General features: G+C 48.4%; 1 protein-coding gene across 1 annotated transcript in view; it reads right to left on the minus strand.

The window, feature by feature from the left end:
* Positions 1 to 4,298: 4,298 nt before the first annotated feature.
* LOC134082578 (teashirt homolog 1-like) overlaps positions 4,299 to 21,636 on the minus strand; it is a 33,433-nt gene continuing 16,095 nt past the window's right edge. Inside the window, exon 2 of the mRNA XM_062538392.1 lies at positions 4,299 to 8,966. Coding sequence (XP_062394376.1) covers positions 5,404 to 8,966 — 3,563 coding nt within the window. The 3' untranslated portion in view covers positions 4,299 to 5,403. The remainder of the gene's footprint in view (positions 8,967 to 21,636) is intronic.

Below are 21,636 nucleotides of genomic sequence, written 5' to 3' on the forward strand. Positions count from 1 at the left end.
CCCCATCGAAAACAAATGTGGCTAAAATGAACAGTAATGTGGGCCATTTTTACAGAACAGGCACGTCTGCCAATAGCACACTGCCACTGGGGGCAGAACCTGACATGGGACAAAGCTTTACCACCGTTCACTGTCAACCGCTATCGGTTTAAAAGTTTTGTGAAATGATGTACTTTACAACTTTGAAAGTTGCAAGAGAATTAATATATTTGAGGAAACATATACACACATTATGCAGCTCATTATTTTGTTCAAGGGTTTATCCAATTTAAGTGTTCAAGGGCTTGCGTTTTGTAGGAACTTGTTTGTGTAAAGTTCAAACAAAGTCCTTTCCATTCTGCTTGGATCAGTGACGGATCATCATAAAGTATAACACTAGTGTTGCCAGGAGACAAAAGTGCGACATTTATCAGCGCGCAAAAACATTCCTGACTGACTTGAAATCTCACAATGGCTTCCCTATCAGGATACAAACACACTTTTTATGCGAGGCACCATGTCACCGATAGCAGTGAAATGCTCTTTGTAATATTTTGTTGTCTTTCTGTCACATAGCGTTGTTGCTCTTGTTTATTTTTTTCACCCCCCCCCCCCCCCCCCCTCCTTCATCCTGGGTATTAAAGAGCATGTTTGGAGCGAGCGACGAGTTCAAGCGTCTGCACATCAAGCCACAATGGCAGAGTCTCTTTGTTTCACTGATCTCCTAGGCAGCTGCGCTCAGTACGTTACTCGGAAAATCCGCACACTTGCCATGGCACTTTACATCACACGTTTGTGTGTATGTGAGTGTGTGTGTGTGTGTGTGTGTGTGTGTGTGTGTGTATGTGAGTGTGTGTGTGTGTGTGTGTGTTGTGTGAATTCTCTAGTGGCTTGGAGGGAACTGTAGGTTTAGTTTTAAAATACACCTGGGAGGTCTCCACTTAGTCCCTCTCATATTGACATTAAAAGAACAAACAGACTAGCGCTCCAGCGGCTCGCATTCCCCTCTCCGAGCCGCGAAAAGTTCCACAAGGTACCAACTCACATGCTCGGCATGTTTGTCTGCGTGCGTGGCTGTTTATATGAGACTTTTTAATGTCCTCCTTAGGTAGTGTATATATGTACTCTCTGTGTGTATGTGTGTGTGTGTGTGTGTGTGTGTGTGTGTGTGTGTGTGTGTGTAGATGTGTGGAATCCAATGAATTCACTCTTGGCCAGAGGCAGTGATGGCAGAAATGTTCATTTGAAAGGCCCCTTCACAATGGTGAGAATTGTGGACATGGTGCTCTATTTTTCTTTAATGAGGAACAACTGTATGTGTGTGTGTGTGTGTGTGTGTGTGTGTGTGTGTGTGTGTGTGTTTGTGTGTGAGTATGTTTGTGGGGTTGGGGTGGAGGGTAGTGTTCAGGGGCATTTGTGTTAAAAATGCCAGTGTAAATGTTGTGATTTAACATTTCCACTATTCCACATTACTCAGTCATACATATGTGCCATTTAGTTTGTCGCACCCCCTTGTGCTCCCTCCCTTTTTGATTTTTTTTCTCCCCTCCACACCTTCCCTTGGCCTCCAATAAACTGTCTGGTTCCTGGGAGGAGGTAGCCGCATTCACGGATGCTAAAACCTCGAGGAAATCCCGGCGAATCCTAAAGGCGCACGTTCAGCATGCCCGAAAAACACAAAAGCTATGCAAATCTCCCCGCGGCCTGGCGTTTATCTAGCCCCGGTTTCCGTTCCCCGCACCGCAGGTACTGGCATTGTGTTTTTCGTGCCGATTATCACGTGTAATTTACATAGAATACGCACAGGAAACAGCACGCTGATCCCTAACAAAGCAGGGAGAGTCTGGATGGGCTCGACAGCTATCTGACGGTGAAGCAAAATTACAGGTTTACCCGCAGGGGTATTAAAACTACAAGCTTTTTTTTTCCTCCTCTCTCGCGCTCTCTCTTCGTTTTTCTCCCTTCCTATTCCTTGTGAGCCTCGCAATCAGCTCAAAGTGTCCCGTGTTTATCTGTGTGCTATTTATTTTCCTCTACCCCCCCCCCCCCCCCAAACACACACACGTACACACACTCCTAACCCTCCCCTTCCCATCTTCCACCTCCACCATCCAGGAAACTGTAACCCTCATTCGGAGGCTAATCCAGGCGCTCCGGGTTTCTTTTGTGAATGAATGCGTGTATCACTCACAGAGGTGATGCCGTGTGAAATGGCCGTGTAATTGTACACTGGACAGGGCAACCCATCCAAATGTGTGTGTGTGTATGTATGAATGTGTGTGTGTGTGTGTGTGTGCCTGTTCCTGTTCATTCCTGGTGATGGTCCCTATGCAAGTGTGAATGTAGGTTTTATTGGTCTGTTTGTGTGTGTATGTGTGTGTGTGTGTGTGTGTATTTGTGTGTCCCTGTCCATTACTATGGAATGTCCTTTTGCAAGCGTAAGAATATTTTAGCAGTTTGTGTGTGTCTCTCTCTCTCTTTCTCTCTATCTATTACGAGTGAATGTCCCTACACAAGTGTGTGTATGTGTGTGTGTGTGTGTGTGTACGTGTGGGTTGATGTGTTTATCTGAGTGTGTCCTGACCATCACATTGGAGTGCCCTTAAAGCGAGTGTGTGTGGAGGGAGTGCGCTCCATCACGCTGCATTGTTTGGGCTGCTGCTAAGGCAGCTCCCGTTTGGCTGCTCCTCTGCGCCTCCGCGCTTCCGCGTCTCCGCGCACACCCCTGCTCAGACCAGGGGCCTCTGGGAGAGCAGAGCCTCGGAGTGCTCAGGGAGACGGCTCCGATGATTAAAGGTCACCTCAAGATCATCTGAGACTTCCCCCCCCTGGCCCTGGGCGCTGGCGAACAATAAAACGCACTATTATCACGCCGGCGACATACACTGTTCGTCTTTGTCAGGCAAGGAGGAGAGAAGAAGGCGAAAAAAAAGGGAGAATAAAACCTCTGATAGATGTTGAACTTCCCCCCGTTTTATGTATCGGCTTAATGTCAATAGTCATCAGACCAGATCCACAGGCAGGGGGGGTGGGAGATAGAGATAGACGTTCAGTTGACTTCCAGGAAGACAGGAGCAGACGACTGATGCGCTCTCTCTCCGACGGGACAAACACTGGCTCTTTCAGCGAGAACGCTCCAAAGAGCAGTCACAAGCCAAGCATGAGGCTCGCAATACAATAAGAACACTTATAGTTTATCATCAACATCAGTTTATGACTGTTCAGCCGTCAGACATCACTGAAGAGCTTGGACGTTCTAGCCTTCATTCAACAACTGTATCTGTTTGTTTGGATTTTTTTTTTAAATCAGTTATATATATATGAGGCATCAGCCTCAAATAAGACATGCTCTGTCTAAATTGTCTGGTGATGTCTACTGTACAAAGTATTAAATAGCAGTTCAAACCCAGTTGTCACTGACCCTTTTAAATGTTTTTATTTTTGTTTGGTGTGCTTGGTGTTGTTTAAAATACATTGTTTGATTGTTTTTTTTTTCATTGTAATCTAATTATATTCTTCTAGCTATTCTAAATGTTAAATTACTACACCAGATGCAGTTCTCTAAAATGAAGTGTGAAGTTGATAATATATACCGGTATGTGTGTGTGTGTGTGTGTATATTTATACACACACACACACACACACACACACACACACACACACACACACACACCCATGGGCAAAAGCAGAGGGAGACATGTTGTGTGACAGAAGAGGACACCTGCAACTGCTGCAAATGTGTTTAGACAAGCATGTACATATCAATAAAAGTTCTGGAAGGGAAGCACATCTCGCTGTGTGGCAAGTAGTCCCAGGAGACGCACTTTACTGGCTGGCCTGACAAATTATTTTCCTTGCACGCAATTATGTGACAGTGAACTTGGAATTGTCTATCATTCCAAAATATATTTAGATTAGTTGCATTCTTCTTTTTTTTTTTTTCAAACCTTATGTTTATGTTATGTAACATGAAATGTGCTTTGATATTCAATAAAAACACACAAAAAATGCATTATCAACTGCTTTGGGGTTTATTTTACAATTGAGAAAAAAATAAAATAAAAAAGAAAAACAAAGCAAAGTTATTGGCGCTAAAAAGATCTTTTTTTCCTTTTTTACAATATTGTTGATAAAACATTAAACTGTATAGTCATTGTGCATCGCTCATGTATTTTCACACCATTATCATGCATCAGACTGGATGCAAGTATAGTTATTTGTTTTCCTGTAAACCAAGCTAGAGGAGCTTTTTTCTTCTTCTTTCCAAAAAGAGGGGAAACATTTGTGTCTCTACAGCGTATATCTATGTACAGGATGTGTTCAGTTTTCTGTTTAGGTTTTTTTTTTTTTTAGATTTTCATATATAAAAAATGACAATATAAAAGTTAAAGAATGCACACATCTTAAAGTACAAATAACATTGAGCTGTTGCAAATGGCAAGATATGTCATGTGAGTTTTACATTTTCCATACTAACCATTATAACGGACTAATATCTTCTATGGGTTGAAATTAAAGCGGCACAATATAGAAAGATATTGTAACAAACCATACATTTTGAAAATTACTATTAAAGTGATACTTTACATTGAAAAGGAACATTGTCTTTTTTTTGTCTTACAACAAACTTGCATACTGCACTGCAATGCCTTCTTACTGATTGATTTGAACCAAAAGCAGCAAATACAATAACTATTCAGAACGTTGGGAGAATCCTTCTCTCAATGCAACACACAAACCAACCTCTGATCAGAACTTTCAGTTGTATAGCTGTTGAATGTCAAAAATAATTCAAAAAGAAAATAAGCAGGAGATCAATAAAATTAATCTGTTTTCTGTCATTGAAACATTTTAAAAAGTTCTCTTTACAAAATTAAATTGTCTTTAAGGTGCTACTTCAGTCTTCCGGAAGGGCTTCCACTTTAGCTAAACAAATTTCTTTTTCAAATTCTTCATGTCATATAGTCTTTTTCCTCTTTCCAAATGAATGGTTCTTTTTCAAATCCACAACTATAGTCACCAGTAGTCATTTTTAAAGAGCATTAATTGAATGAAAACTTGTTCAACATCACTAAAAGACATGCACAGATCAGGACAAATAGCATATAAATACATTACAAAATAAGATGTCAAAAAACTTGGCAAGAAAAAAACAAAAACAAAAACAAACTTGAACATAAAAAGACATGGTCCAGTCAGGCAGTTTCACAACAAAAGTAAGACTGATTTTTTTTTTTTAAATTCTTCTAGTTCTTTTTTCTTTTCTTTTTCTTTTCTTTTCTTTTTTTTGACGGCTCAGTTTCGGCCCAGTGCAGTAAATGTGATCAATATATATTTTAGTGCAATGAAACTGGTCAGTTTACATAGCTGGCTCTCACTGGAGTGTACTGTGGATAGCTGTGTCTGCTGCCGCCGGCGAAGGCTTCACACTTTCTCCTGTTTCTCCAGCTTCTCCAGCGCGGTGACGAACACCAGGTGGTCTTCTGGTGATTTGCCGTGAGTCTTACTCAGGTGCAGCTTGATGGCGTGTTTGCTAACAAACGTCCGGTTGCAAAGTCTGCACTGGTAAATGGCGCCGGAGCCAGAGTCATCGTCTGCCGCCGTCATGGAAGCCAGGGGGCTCCCGTACGGCAGTTTGTCGCCGATCACCTTGGAGACAGCCTGCTGCTCCCGCAGATGATCGGCCGACAGCTTCGACAGGTCCTTGAGGCTGAAGCCCAGGTGAGACTCCAAGTGGCCGATGTACGCGGAGGGAGTCCTGAACTGCGAGGCACAGTCGCTGCAGAGGAAGACAGGCTGGCACGAGTCCATGTTCTTCAGGAACTTGGTCCCGCCGGTTCTCCGCAGCTGGTACTTGACGTTGGCCAGCCAGTGGGAGATGGTGGTCATGGAGAGGCCGGTGAACTTGCAGATGTGCACCCGCTCCTGCGGCCCCAGGTCGGTCATGGCGAAGCGACCCTCCGGGGTCTCCCTGAGGCTGGAGGCGAACTGGGCCTGGAGGATGAGGAGATGCTGGGGGTTCCAGTTCGACTGCCGGCCTTTTCTCTTCTGCACGGGCGAGAGGTCCTCCAGGGTGTCCTCGAACGTGCTGCCGTCCACGTCGGACTTCTCCGAGATGGAGGACGGGGTGGACGACTTGGGGGTGAGCCTGCCGGTGAGGTTCTTCACCATGTCTGAAATGTCCATCAGCGCGTTCTCCCTCAGCGGAGACGAGACGGTGTCGCAGAGGGAAAGCCCAGAGAGCAGAGGCCTGTTGCCATTGATGGAGCTGTTCACCAGAGAGCAGGAAGTGGCATTGCCGCTACGCTCGTCGCCACTAGCGTTGCTGCTGCTGCTGCTTTTGGATTTACTCAGGTCCATGGGCTGGTCGTTGCTCTCGTAGAAGAACCTGTTAATGGGCTCAGGCTGCTTCACCTGCGTGGCGTTGAAGAGGGGCTTTTCCACGACACTGTTGCTGATCTTGTAGAGCATTGAGAGGGGATCGGAAGCAGGGTTGAGCTTGGAGGCCTTGCTGAGGTGAGTGTTCATGATGGACTGCAGTGCACTGAGTGGGTTGATGAAAGGCCTCTCCGGTGAATGGTCAGTGATGATCCCCAGGCCACTGCCGTTGGTGATGGGTGACCGGCACGTGTCCGAGCCGTTTTTCGCATGGTTGGGGGTTTCGACCGGGCTGTCTTTGGGCTCCTTCTTGCATACCAATTCAGCCTCGGCCTTTCTGGGACTGCTGCTCCGTGTCGCTGCGGTGGCCATGGGCCCGGTGCCATCCTTCTGCTCTCTCCGCACGGGTGAGGGAGATTTGGCAGAGGAGAGGGACCGGCACCGATCTCCGCTCACCACTCGCTCCTCCTTCTCCTTTTTCACAGAGGCCTTCCCAGTCACCTTCTCCACCAGCTCCTCCATGGCGGACACGTTGCTCCTTAGCGAGGGCGGCGACGGCGGACTCCTGGGGGAGTGGATAACGGACCCTGGATCCGTCACAAAGGCCCTCATGCTGCTATTGAAAGCCGGTTGCATGGGAACGCTCTGAACAGATGATGACAGCAAGGAGGAATGCTTCATAGCGCCCTGGAGCTGGTAGGCGGCATGGATGCTGGGGTAGCCCCCCCACGTAGGCGTACCAGTTTGGGCCTTGCTGATGGCACTAGACACGGTGTTCTCCAGTGACTTGAGAATGTCCAGCCCGCCATTTGGCGTCTCGTCCAGGTCCTCCTCTCTGAGGTACTTGTAGGATGTGGCGTTCGACTCGGCCCTCTCGCCACTCTTCTCATCGTCCTTCTCTTCTTTTATCTTTCTCTCCTCGGACTCGCCCGGCTCCATTTTCCTTTCCTCCGCCGCCTCTTTCTTTTCCTCCGAACCTGCGGAGAGAGCCGGGGACACAGGCTGAGACTTGATGGAGGGAACGGGAAGTCTTGTGGTGGTCGGGGGCAAAGGAATGGACTGAAACTTCTCCTCCACCACGGGGTCAAACACCAGCTGCTTGCCCTTCTTGGAGGCGGAGTTTGTGACCTTGAGGAAGTGACCTGTGACCATCATGTGGGCAGTTAGCTGCTGCAAAGTGTCATGGGAGCTTCCACACTCCATGCACTTCAGGATCTGCGCCTTCCGGGCCTCAAACTGCCAAGTGTAACTGGCGCCGTTCTGGTACCCATAGCGGTTGTTGGGTGTAACATATGGGTTACCTGCTAGCTTAGCGTCTTTCCCAGGGTCACCAGTAGAGGCACCGCCACCCCCCAGCAAAGTTTCAGGGGAGCATGGAGCGATGAGGGGGTCCTGAAGCATGCGCTTTTTGGCCGAGGGCAGCAGTTTGGTCGCCAGTGCTGGCACGGGCTCTTTAAGAGGCACTTTCTGGTAATGCTTGGTCTTGATCATGTGGACGCTCAGGTCCTGCAAGGACTCGAAGGAGTGGCCACAGTACATGCACTTGAGCACCTTCTGGGCGTCCTCTTTGCCTTCCATTTCCATCAGCGACCGCTTGCGGGGCTTAGACCAGCGCTTTCCGTTGTCTTCCTCTTTGTCTTTGTTGTCGTCGCGGTAGTGCCCAGACTCATTCATGTGCACGGTGAGGCCCACCAGCGTGTCGTAGGCCGCGCTACAATCCTTACACCTGAACTTGCTGGCGCCGGTGAACACCGAGCCGTAAAGCTTGTTGTTTTGCCTGTACAGCTGCACCGTGCTGAAGAGACTAGGCTCTGGCAGTAAGTGGTAAGGGTTTTGCTGAAAGGTTTTGGCCAGGGCCGCTTGATGCCAGTCATAGGCGGCGCTACCCCCGTTGCTGGTGCCCCCAGTGGCAGCGTTGTTCCCGTCGCTGCTGGGAAGCGGGGTTGTGGCGGGGGTGTCGTTTAAGTTGCTGTTTGCGCTGCTGATCGGGAGGTTGACTGCAGCGCTCCTCCCGTTGTGATGGCTGCTGCTGGTGCTGGTGGCACTGCTGCTGCTGGGGCAGGTGGTGACGGCCTTGGCGGCGAGGGTAGGGGGGGTGTGGGCCGTGGCACTGCTGGAGGACACCGGCTTGGCCTTCATGATGTCCATGGCGATGCGGGACCAGGACGCGTCGGAGATCAGGTTTGCATAGACGGCTTTCATCTGAGCCAAGCTGTCGTGGAGTGCATTGCTGTTGCCAATGCTGCTGCTGCTGTTGTTGTTGAGGATGGAGGAGATAGAGGGGATGGAGGGGATGGAGGGGTCGGAGGGGTCGGTGGCAGCGGTGGTGTCCATGCGGCAGGACCCTTCCTCCTTGTCTTGGCCGTCCCTGGACGACGTGCTCTTGAAGTCGGTGAGGCGGTCGCTGGTGTCGCTGAGGGGCGAGCCGTACCCGGCGTCCGGGTTGGTGCCGTTGCTGAGAGGGGAGTCATGGAAACTGGGGGCCCCCATGAAGGCGTCGTCCTCCTCCTCGTTGCAGAGGTACTCCGCATCTTGGCCGTCCAGCGACAGGCCGTCGTCGTGGAGGTGCTCTTCTTCGGTCCCGACCTTCAGCTCATCCTCTGCATACGCTGCAACACAGAAACAAATGGCGGAGTCAGCAACGCGGTGATCAAATGGATTACATTACATAACACTTAATTATTTTGCAAACAACGTCAATTTACAAACAAACAAAACAAATGCTCGTTTTAGAATTCTAGGGCAGGTAATTGGAATAGAATCATGGCAGAAAACAACAAATATGTTATTTGACAACAATGCTTCCTGTTACTGAATCATTTAGTATCAGAGGTTTTCTGATATTCAATCTCTGCACCCATTTCAGCTTTCACTACACTGCACTTCAGTCTTCAGCGAGGATCACGCTTACTGTTTGGACTAAACACACACTGTGATCCTACTGCATATTTTACCCACAAACATTACAGCTCATATAAACACGACCCAAGGTCTGAACATGGAGACTAGACAACAGCAATCAGCAGACGGGATGACACGAGGATCTAAGAAACAGCGCATTGTGTCGATCACAACAAACATTTCATATTTACCATGGTCAGTGCCTGAAGCTGCTATTAAATATTCATTTATGAACAAACCAACAAACAAACAAAAACGCGCCTTGAGAGAGAGGGTGAGTGAGGGAATGAGGAGAGACAGACGGAGAGGCAGAGAGCAGAGGAGAGGGAAGGGAAGGGGGGAAGGAGAGAGAACAGAGAGAGAGAGGGAAGAAGGAAGGGAGAGACAGGAAAGACAGCCCCCTTAGTCCTCCCTTTATCTCCTTCCTCCATGGTGGAGATGGGTGTCCTAGATGGCGGTATCAGTCTCTCCTGATGAAACAGATGTGCTGTCAGCTTCAAACAGCACGCTAAGCTGTCATATCATAATCTAAGTGGACATAATACCTGATATATGTATGCTGGCACCATTTACTGCAGCCTGAGAGGAGATACAAGGGGAAGGGAGAAAGGCTAGCAGCTGCATCAGGGTGGATGGGTGTGCTTGTGTTAACGTGTGTCAGTGTGTGTGTGTGTGTGTGTGTGTGTGTGTGTGTGTGTGTGTGTGTGTGTGTGTGCGTGTGTGCGTTTGTGTGTGTGGGGGTGGGTAAGTGTGTGTGTATTTGTGTGTGTGTGTGTGTGTGTGTGTGTCTCCATGTGTTCACATGTTAATATTGAGAGACTGTGGCAGAGTGCAGCGTGGTAAATGTGTACACTGTTTCTCTCGCAGGCAGCCATGCACAGCTGGTCACATAAAAAGACTATATCAAAAACACTCCCCACCACTACAGTAGTACTGCTCATTCTCCTCGCTGGTCACATAAAAAGACTCTATCAAAAACACTCCCCACCACTAGTACAGCTCACTCTCCTCGCAGACTAAATACACGGAGGGCAAACACACCCATAGGAGCCAGGGCTTGTTTTATTAGGACACTAATATTCAGATGAATAACAGATTCATGGAGTTCATGTTACTGTTAGAATCCCATCAGCTGACTGTTAGGCCTATTTTTGCCAATTTGCCCTATAACCCCCTGCTTAGAAAATGAGAGGTTTCCTTCAGAGTAAAATGTGAAAATGTTACATATAAAGAACAGAAACAGAAAACACTGTCTTCTATGTTCAAGGTTTCCCATTCTTCTGGAGGTTGTCGCTTACGGTATTGCTATGAATACCGTGAATGTCTGTGATCAGTGAATCATATCAGGAATATTTTCAGCGGTCGTGCACTGATCAAATATAGAACGTCACAAAACACTGTGGGCCGGCCATAGTTTCGCTTGGCCCTTTTTTTTGCATTTTGCGCCAACTTGAGCATCATGCATGGAGATGTTCCTTCCACCTCATCAATTTCTATCCTTTAATTTTAGAAGACACTATGCTAGAACCAGGGAACTAAACTACAGTGAGGGGGAAAAAAAAACTACAAAATTCTATTGCCGTAGCAACAACCCCTGCAGACAATGGGCAGCATGGCTGCTCTCCACAGGCTGAAAAGAAGGCACGAATTGCGAAGCGACCTGCGAGGGGGGAAATGTACTGGGGGACTGAATTTGTCTGAGCTGGATCGAAGGACCGCTAGTGCGAGGTGTGGGAGTGATGTGCTGGTGGTGAATGGAAACAGGGGCTAGAAGAGGAGAAGAGGGAGAGAGAGAGGAGAAAGAGGAGTGAGGGAGAGAGGGATGGAGGGGAGGGGGGGACGTGTAGCTGCGTGCCGTCCTGTCCATCACGTCAGCTAGGCCGAGAGAGAGAGAGAGAGAGAGAGAGAGAGAGAGAGAGAGAGAGAGAGAGAGAGCGCGTGTGAGGGTGATGTCTGAGAGCAGGACCATCTGCGCGGGGCGAAAGCGCGCCTGTCACTTCTGCTGGTGGACACCCGGCGCTCAACGAGACAGGAGACAGCACCGCGCCGCCGCGCCCTGCCACTGGCTGTCACAAACAGCGGGCGGCTAAACCAACACGCCACGCCAGGTCAGGGCCACACGGACGACTGGCCGGCCAGCCCGCCAGCGCCGGCCACATTTCATCCGCCCGCCACGTACGCGCGGTGCGCCGTGACATTTCGACGCTCCCACGTCTGCTTACAAACAGCCGTCCACTGGGACCCAAGACCAAAGCGTCATGTCTTGTTTTGGTGATGGTGTCATTTCATTTTTTTGTGTTTGTGTGTGTGCGTGTATGTGTGTGCGTGCGTGCGTGTGTGTGTGTGTGCGTGTGTATGTCTGTGTGTGTCTGTGTGTGCGCGTGTGTGTGTCCCAGCATCCTTAAAGAACTTTGAAGGGCAGCACTGTCACCATCCACTTAGTGGTTGGGTGGCAGACAGACAGACAGATCCAGGGGTGAAACTGTGTTTTATAATTAATGAGACTGACAGAGCTCTGTGCTTCACTCTGGGTGGGCACAGAGCAGTGTGGGCTACAGGCATGACACTACACTCCCTCTCCCTCACACACACACACACACACACACACACACAGAACTATCCCTCCCCCATATGCTACATCACTGGAAACTGTAGAAAGACTGCATTCATCCCCCCCCCCCGCCACGGCGCCACACGATGGTCACAATATTGGCTGCTGAATATTCCATTTCTGTGAGATACTTGACCATCTTTATCAGACTTTTTTTTTTTTTTCATCCCCTCGCTCTTCCAGCCGCTATTTTCTCATCTCTCTTTCCTCTACTTTCTTTCTTTCTTTCTTTTTTTTTTGCACGAGTCAGCTGGTTGTTAAATCAATAAAACACTGTCAAGCTCACAGTGCCTTGCCATTTGGCTGCTGTCAAACCCAAACAAACTAGATAAGATATCCGGTCGAAAAGCAGGGGACACCAGCAAGAGGGAGCGAGAGAGAACTGAGAGAGTGACAAGAGAGAGAGAGAGAGAGAGAGAGAGAGAGAAAGAGAGAGGGAGAGGGAGAGGGAGGGAGAGAGGGTGAGACCACACAGGGACACCCCCCCCCCCCCGCCCTCCTCCTCCACCCACCACAACCACAAACTCCCACCTCTTTGCTCCTCCATTTCCCAAGCCTTATTTATTTACCCACATTTCTTTATTTATTTGATGTGATTTTGGGAAAGAGGGGGCAATCACCGCAGTCATTTGCAGCGCTAATGTCCAATCCCGGCCCCTTTCACTCATGTCATTTAGATGGGCCCACTTCTCGTCCCCCCCCCCCCCCCCCACCAGAGCAGCAGCGGCGGCAGCCAGGCACCCAACTGGCGGGGGCCGTTTAGCGGACATTTTAATGGGAAAGCGGGTGCCGCCGCTACCGCTGCCGCTGCCATCTCCTTCTTCTTCTTCCTCCTCCTCCACCCCCCCCACCTCCCTAGATTCCGTTTGTCACCCGAGTCTCCATTACGAGCCCCTCGCCTCTGATGGCCTTGGACAGCAGCTGATCAAAAAGCCATTGCTTGACCTGTGCGGTGTGGCAGAACGGATGGAGAGGGAACGAGTGCACAGGGAGAGAGGGAGAGAGAGAGAGAGAGAGAGAGAGAGAGAGAGAGAGAGAGAGGGAGAAAGAGAGAGTCTGAGTGAGAGAGAAATGAGCTAGGGAGACAGGAGGAGATGAGAGGAGAATGAAGGCAGTGGGAGAAGGAGGAGGGGAGGAAGAGAGGAGAGGGGAGGAGAGGAGAAGAGTGTAGAGAGAAGAGAAGAGAAGAGAAGGGAAGGGAAGGGAAGAGAGGGGGGGTTGGAGTGGGGCGGCTTGGTTCTTGGGACTGGGACACACAGGGGCTGTAAATAAAATGACATTATTATTTCCTCTGTCCCGTCATGTAGAAAAGCCAATTATGGTAATGTGGCTGCCTGCGTGTCAGAGGGGATGCTGAGATGGGTTTCTCTGGAGCCGCGTAAGTGAGTGTGATCCGGCAGCAACATGCCCGACCCTCGCTAGCCTCTCTCCACACACGCGCACGCACACACACACACACTCACACACTCACACACACACACACACACACACACACACACACAGAGGCACAAAGACAGGGAGCAGAGAGGCCTGGCTAGCTCACTATCAATCAACAACACCCACACCTCAACGTATACATTCCCAGGACTGTTCCACAAACGGGAAGTGTGCAACACATAAATATCTACATGTGTGTTAATACAGTGAAAGAATCTTCTGGATTGTTTGGATTAGTCGTGGAACGTTAACCGGGACGGTTTTGTTCATGTTAGCCGTGCTCGGGTCTCCATGGCGTTTTGCGAAGGGACTGTTCTCCCTTCTGACCAGCAGAAGAATGGACACATCCCAGTAAGAGCTGGTGCTGGTTTAGAATGATCTCCATTTAGATGACTGGATTTGCACAGAGATGGTCACACACCATATTCCATCATCAATATGCAGGGGATCTCATTCCTCAAATTACAGCGTTACACTCACTTCCCCTCGGTCTCTTTCTCCCTCTCTGTGTCTTCCCTTTCCCTGTACTCACGCTCCATCTCTCCCTCTCTCCCTTATCCCCTCCATCATCTCCCTCTCTCTCTCTCCCTCTCTCTCTCTCTCTCTCTCTCTCCCTCCTCACCACCCAGGCGGAGATGTGAGGTTTGGTCCAGCAGCAGCCCATCTCAGAGAGGATAATGGAGCATATGGCAGAACACCTCCAGAGCTTTAAATAAACACTCTCACTCGCTCTCTCTCACACACACACACACACACACTCTCTCTCTCTCTCACACACACACTCTCTCGCTCTCTCACACACACACACTCTCTCTCTCTCTCTCTCTCTCTCGGGCCTCTACTCCTCCTTCTCCCTCTACTCTTCCCTCTCCTGTTCCTCCCTTTAGTTCCAACCGTACAGATTTATCTCCTGGGCTTCTACACTTCCGGCCGGCCTGGCGGACCCCTCACACACACACACACACACACACACACACACACACACACACACACCAACCCTCTTCCCCCTCCTCCCGTCACTATTTTGGTCCACACCGTTTGCATCCTTGTGTGATGTAAATAAAAACTCGGTTGAGAATAGACGGCGCACTTCGCATTCTTATGCATCAACTCAAACAAGCGTGACAAATGTGCACGGCAAACAAGCCAGACAGCTGAGACCGCGCGCCTGCTCCAGCTTTTGGGCCTTATCAAGTCACAAAATAAAGAAGGAAGTAGGTAAATAAATAAATAAAAAATAATACATAAATAAATAAATAAAAGAACAAACATGGCAAACAAAAAATTCTATATATAGGAGCATGCATTGCATACAAATGTATACATCCTACATAATCTGCACAGTGCTAATATTTAGAGAGACTGTACTGTACAAAGTTCTAGGTGGTGAAAGTAACTATTACTGTTTTGATATGCAATGCTGTGATAGATACACATATGCACACACACAGCTTGGGAGAGTTACTTAAACTACTAGTACACACTCCTTTGCTCTTGCAGCATTTCCTGTGTGTTCCTTCAAGGGGTTGTAGTGGGGGTTTTGGGGGAATGGTGTGTGTGTGTGTGTGGGGGGGGGGGGGGGGGTGATAACCCAACATTAAGACCTCCCTGAGGAACACATTAGAGCCTCTCCCTTCAAAAGCCCCCGGTTCTTTACGACGGTTGTAAAACACGCTGATCAAAAGAGGAGGTGAGAGGTGAGGAGGAGCGGCGGGTTAAACGGCAGCGACCGCACCTCAAACGAGGAGGTCTGTGGAAATAAAAACACATCACACAACTGCCCACGAGAGAGAGAGAGAGAGAGAGAGGCAGGGGGAGAGAGAGGGTCAAAACTGCTATTTGGAAAGTGGACGGTACCCCTCACGGCTTAGGCTGCCCACAATATGTGATATACTGACAATGCAAAACCATGCGGAAAAGGCTAGATTCTAACATAATCACCCTCTCTCTCACACACACACACACACTCACACATACACACACACTTCCATAGTGAGTGCACCTTATTTATGGATATGTTTAATATATTTGTTGTTGGCAAGAGATGGTGAGAATCAGGAAGCGGGGGTCAGAATGGTAACTTGAGCTGGGGAGGAGAAGCAGGTGATTGCAATTCATGGTTCACAGCTAGGTTTTAACACGCAACCGGATCAATAGACTGTACCAGCACGATCGATCGCAATTCATTCCCCTGTTTTATTTGGATTTTCTCCCATTCTGAGCATGCTCGTGACCAGTTCAAACACCCACACTCTCTCTCTCTCACACACACACACACACACACACACACACACACACACACACACACTTGAATACAAACATACAACACACACACACACACACACACACACACAGAAGAACATACAGAGCACTTATACAGAACATATGAAATAATCAAATAAATACACAACAACTGCTAGTCATGTGCAAACACGATTCTTCACCTGCAATGAATAGAAATAGACACTACTTACACACAGAGATACTGACACTGACACACAGACACACACACACACAAAACACATGGACATACACATACACATGCACGCACGCGCGGGCACACACACACACACACACACACACACACACACACACACGCAAACACGCACACTGCAGACAATGCCGACATGTGGGCTCAATAAAACAATATGGAATTTATTTATTTTTATAGAGCATATCAGCTCATCCCTGTCTCCCCTGCATAACCAGCCCGGTATAATTAAACCATAAATTTCAACATGCTCGTTTAATTACAAGAGACAATGTCGGGAGGCAGGAGAATAAACAAATGCCTTTGAAGTGAGTGCTTAAAAAGGAGGGGAAAATCTGAGTGAGAGAGAGAGAGTGAGAGAGTGAGAGAGAGTGAGAGAGAGAGAGAAAGAAAGAGAGAGAGGGAGGGAGAGCATAACAGAAGGGAAAGAAAGCAAAGGGGAGGAGAGAGAGGGAAGACATGAAGCAGTTCATTTTGGTGGACTGACAATGAGAAAATGGAAAGATCTGATGAAGAGAGAATGAGAGAGTGATAGAAGATCAGGAAAGAAAAAAAATGAGAAAGTATGAGTATGTTTGTACATGTCTATTTGTGTGTGTGTGCGTAAGTATGAGTGTGTATTTGTGCGTGTGTGTGTGTGTGTGTGTGTGTGTGTTTGTTTGTTGTGCGTGTGTTGTTTTTGGATTTCCAGCACTGCTTTCCAGGTCTAGCCCGGTGAAGCCGGGGTGCCAAACAAACACACCAAACAAACACACACAACACACGCGAGCCCGACTTCCTGCCGAAGAGAGGGCCAATTAAACGTTGCCCGTACACAACAGGTTAGGTGATTAACCAAAGTGGAGATTAGGCACTAATTGGCGGAGGTGGCGTATTTATACGTTAGCTACGTTTTAGCGCCGCTCACCTCAACGCGGCGAGATGACTAGCGCTGTAAGTATTCCTAATTAGCCAGGGGAATGAGATGAGGGTAGAAGAGGGGTTAAGGGTGGGTGTGTGTTTGCGTGTATGTGTGTGTGTGTGTGTGTGTGTGTGTGTGTGTGTGTCTAAGGGTGGGGGGTTGGTGGAGTGTGTGTTTACAATTTACTATGGCACAAACACACACATATACACACACATACACAGGCATGTTAGGTTTATATAAACAGCTGTGGCAGTTAATCCCGTGTTAGCATCGGTGGCTAAGCAAACACAACGCTAAGAGAGGGAAATAGAGGGAGAGGGAGCAGAGAGAGGGAGGAGTTTCATGCCCTACTCTTTCATGTTTCTCTCTCTCTCTCTCTCTCTCTCTGTTTCTCTGTCTCTCAGACTATTTTCTCTCCTTTCCTGTTCAGGTCTCTGAAGGGAACTCATCGAGTAGGGAGGATGTCTAAAAAAGAGGGAGCAGGAGTTCATCTGTGGTACACACTGATAGCCCTGCATGCACACTACTACTTAAACACTGGTCATTGGCTAGCCCTTCGATTACACTCCCTCTCTCACAGTCGCCCTAATCGTGTGTCTCATCGTGTTGACCTTTACATCATCGTCATTGTAGAAATCCCTCAGGTGTGTATGAAAAAAAACAAAAAAAAAACGCTTCAGTTCAGTAGTATGCTTCAGTTGTTTCACACACACACACACACACACACACACACACGCACTAATGCGGCTCACCTGTGCCACTCGCAGTCCCCTGAAAGACAACACACACAGAGGCCGCAGACAACAGCCAAAGGCAGCTGGCTCCATCACCTAGCAACGGCCTGGCTGATAGATGACCCCAAAGATGGATAATTACCGTAAATCACAAGAGCTCCGACACTAAGAGGGAGAATGGGAGGGGGGCGCGAGAGGGGGAGAAAAGAGAGGAGGAGGTAGGGAGGGGGTGAAATAGTGAGTGATTGAGTGAGTGAGAGAAAGAAAGAAAGACAGAGAGGGAGAGAGTGTGTGTGAGAAAAAGAGAGAGAGAAAAGAGAAGGGTGAAAGAGAATGAGTGATTGAGTGAGAGAAGAGGGAGAGGGAAGAGAGAGACTCTGTGTGCGTGTGTGTGTGTGTGTGTGTGAGAGTGCGAGCGTGCGTGCGTGCATGTGTGTTTGTGTGTGTGTTTGGGGAGAGGATAAAGAGGGTTAGGAGCTGGCTGAGCAGACATTAATGCACCTTGATGAGGCGATGGGCTTCCCCTCACCCCCGCCCCCCCCCCCCAAACACACACACACACACACACACACACACACACACACACACACACACACAGGGCCACTAGAGCTGCAGCCGCCTTTGCCACAGTAACCCGACACTGCAGGCCCCGCCCTGCTGCAGGGGCTGCCTGCTCGTCAAGAGCTTCACCTCGCTACACAGAGGCGCCAATCAAAGGGCCGACCCAAAAACATACCAACCACGGGGGGAGGACGGACTGTCCCAAAAACTCACACGAGTGTGGGGGGGCGGGGGAGTGAACAACAAACACACACGTGTGTGTGGGTTACATCACAAAAAAAAACCTCACAGTTGGTAACAAAAATCATAAAATTGTTTCACCAAAGTGAAAAAAGCTTATTGTTTTGTTTGTTTCACACACAGCTTAAAGTTAAAATGTGTGCATGTGTGTGTACAATCAGGACGCAAGCCAACAGAAGTGCTCATTTTGCGCCCTTCTGGCGTCTGCCCCCTTCCTCACCCCCACCTCTCTCTCTCTCTTTCTCTCGCCCTCTCTCTGGGAGACATTTGATATGTGGGGCTGTGATAGATTGACAGGTAATGAGAAGAGTGAGGAGGCGTTGGAGACAGGAGCAGGTGTTGTCCACAGTCTGCTTGGCTGGCTGTGAGATCTGCCACGTACTTCACTCACACACACACATGCACACACACACTCACACACATGCTCACAAGGCCATCAGATACAAGTCCTCACACAACACTAGCAACTGAGGAAGAGAGAGAGAGAGGGAGAGTGAGAGAGAGAGAGAGAATGTGGGAGAGAAAAGGAGAAAATCAGGAGAGTCCAACACAATACGGCTCACAGACACACGGATAGCTAACCGACACATAACAAATGAGGAGGCGGCTACAAGCGAGGGGAGGGGAGGACTCGGCAGGAGAGAGAGAGAGAGAGAAGAGAATGAGAGACAGATAGAGAGAAAGAGAGGGGAGGTGTCAGAGAAGGAAAAGGAGAGAGAGAGAGAGAGAGAGAGAGAGAGAGAGAAAGGGATAGAGAGAGGGAGCGACAGACGGGGAGGAAAGAGATGGATCTGAAAAAGTCCACGGCCGGTAAATAACAAGCATCGGGGGCTGTAACTAAAGTTGTCATGTGATCCCGCGGGGAGCGCTCCGACTTGGGAAGAAACAGGGTCTCACTTATAAATCCCCTCCAAGTTTACAGCGCCACACTAAGAGCTCAGTGGACGCCACAAATCAGAGCAGGACAGCCGCTGGACTGACAAGAGATTCCAGCATGTTCCTCAGAGGACACCTTTTATGCACACACAGACACACAGAGACAGAGAGAGAGAGAGAGAGAGAGAGAGAGAGGGGGAGAGAGATAGGCATAGCTCAACTAAAAGTTCACAGAACCATTTTACACTCAAAGAACTGAACAACTTTTTTCCATGTCAGTTACAGTTACATTCATTTTAATTCTATTTTTCTCAACCTCACAAGCGCCAAACATATAGTATGAAGTTAACCCCTTGCAGGAAGAGTCAATACGAGCATCCTGATGTTTTGTACACATAAACATTACTCTTTTTTTTCCCTATTAGAGTAATGTTTTCATACTCACATGAATATTGGCGTTAGTTATTTAGTTTTTCCTACAGACCACCTGTGCATGCCCATCCCCAAGTTTATGGCTAATCAATATTTAACAGGTTTTACCAGGCTCCTCGCTTCCTAACGACCTTGCGCTGTCTTTGAAGCCGCATTAGCTCTCTTTCTTTTGATAAACGCTTTTGGATGGAGCCAGCCACCACCAGGCTGCTAGCCGTGCTAAAAAGAACTGGCACTATTTTAGAGGAGGGAAGGTAAAAAGACAGTTAAAAGAGGGGTAGGGGTGGGGGGGGGGGGAGAAATCAGTTTAAACCCCTGCCAGACGTCAACTGTCACACAACCTGTCTCACGGAACTAAGCGGAGACAGACGCCGTCAACTTAGAGAGACGCAAATGCCCACATCTACAGAGGAGAGAGAGAGAGAAATCAAGTCTGTCTTCCCGTATAATTTGCAGTAATCCTTTTGGGTTGGGTTGGAGGGGGGTGGAGGATGGGGGGGGGGGAGAGAGAGATAGTAATGTGTACGGCATATCTGCCTAATAGCATCAGTCAGTGGCAGGTTATAATCTCATATTTCAGGACGGTTTCCATCACGCGGATGACGACAGTGACAAAGAGGACCAGTACAATGTGTGATTACCTTCCTGTTTTTTTTTTCTTCTTTTTTTTTTTGCATCCCTGCATGACTTGAGTTCAGATAATGGAGGTGATTTGCTGTCTGTTTTTTTTCCAGTGAAAAAGAAGGATAACTTTGCTGAGCGTATGAGTGAGTGAGTGAGTAAGTGAGAGGAAGAGACTGGAAGAGAGAGAGAGATAGATAGAGAGAGAGAGAGAGAGAACGAAATCATGCAGGCAAGACAGTTAACAGAGGAAGAAAAAGTTTAACCAAGGTATCTATCATGCATGGAACGTCATCATCCCTGGCTCCTAGGTGCGAATTAGTGCAGACTCCAAGTAAAAAAAAAAAACCTCTCTCTCTCCTCTCTCTGTCTCCCTCTCTCTTCTCTCTCTCTCTCTCACACACACAATATTTACAAAAGGTGCAGAGGACGTTGGGCATTTGTAGGCCGTTCCAAGTCAATTGGTGCATAACCGTGTGTATTTGAATGGCAGTTAGTGAAGGTCCTCCTTGGCCATAAAACATGACAATGAGCTCTTTAAGCAGCCGGGATGGAGGTGGTGGTGGTGGTGGTGTGGGGGGGGGGGGCACATTCTCAGGAAACCGTTTGCAAGCAGCAACAGCGACACAAATAACAACAGCATGGACCAATGGTTAGATGGACAGGCTGATAGATTGCTAGAGAAGATGGAGGGGCATTGACAGAAAGAGAAAGAGAAAGAGAGAGAGAGAGAGAGAGAGAGAGACTGAACTGTCCTTGAGTTGTGGGAGTTGTAGACAGAGTGTGTCGTCTCTTCTGTGTGTGTGTGTGTGTGTGTGTGTGTGTGTGTGTGTGTGTGTGTGTGTGTGTAGTGTGTGGAGTGTCGTGTGTGTTAGGGGTGTAAAGGGACAAAGGAGAGCGGAGGATCTTAATGAATCTGTAAATCAAGCGCCCGACAGCAGAAGACCCCCAAAGAGAATCACGTCACCGAAGGGATCAATGGAGCCGTTTACTAGAGGGAGACAGAATGTCACACACACACACACACACACACACACAAAACACACACACACACATAAAACACAAACCGAATACACAGCATTCCCACAGAATATACCTACCCTAATATATACCTACACTAATAGTATGCATACCCTGCCTAGCACCAGGAAGAGAGTGCACGTGCACACACACACACACACACACACACACACACACACACACACACACAGCGCTAGCTGTGGAAAAGGGGGGGGGGGGGATGCAATAGCATTAACATACATACAAGAAAAATGTCTGATGTGGTGCGAGATGAGTGCGATGGCAGGCTCTGCCGCTTTGCCTCCGCATACACTTCAACACACTCGCAGATACACAGATACCCATACACAGACATGCACATACATCTGATAACAAACAACACACACACACACACACACACACACACACACACACACACACACAGAGACACATGCTCCACTATAATCTATTA

This window comes from Sardina pilchardus, chromosome 6, assembly GCF_963854185.1.
Source record: "Sardina pilchardus chromosome 6, fSarPil1.1, whole genome shotgun sequence".
In the NCBI taxonomy this organism is placed as follows: Eukaryota; Metazoa; Chordata; class Actinopteri; order Clupeiformes; family Clupeidae; genus Sardina; species Sardina pilchardus.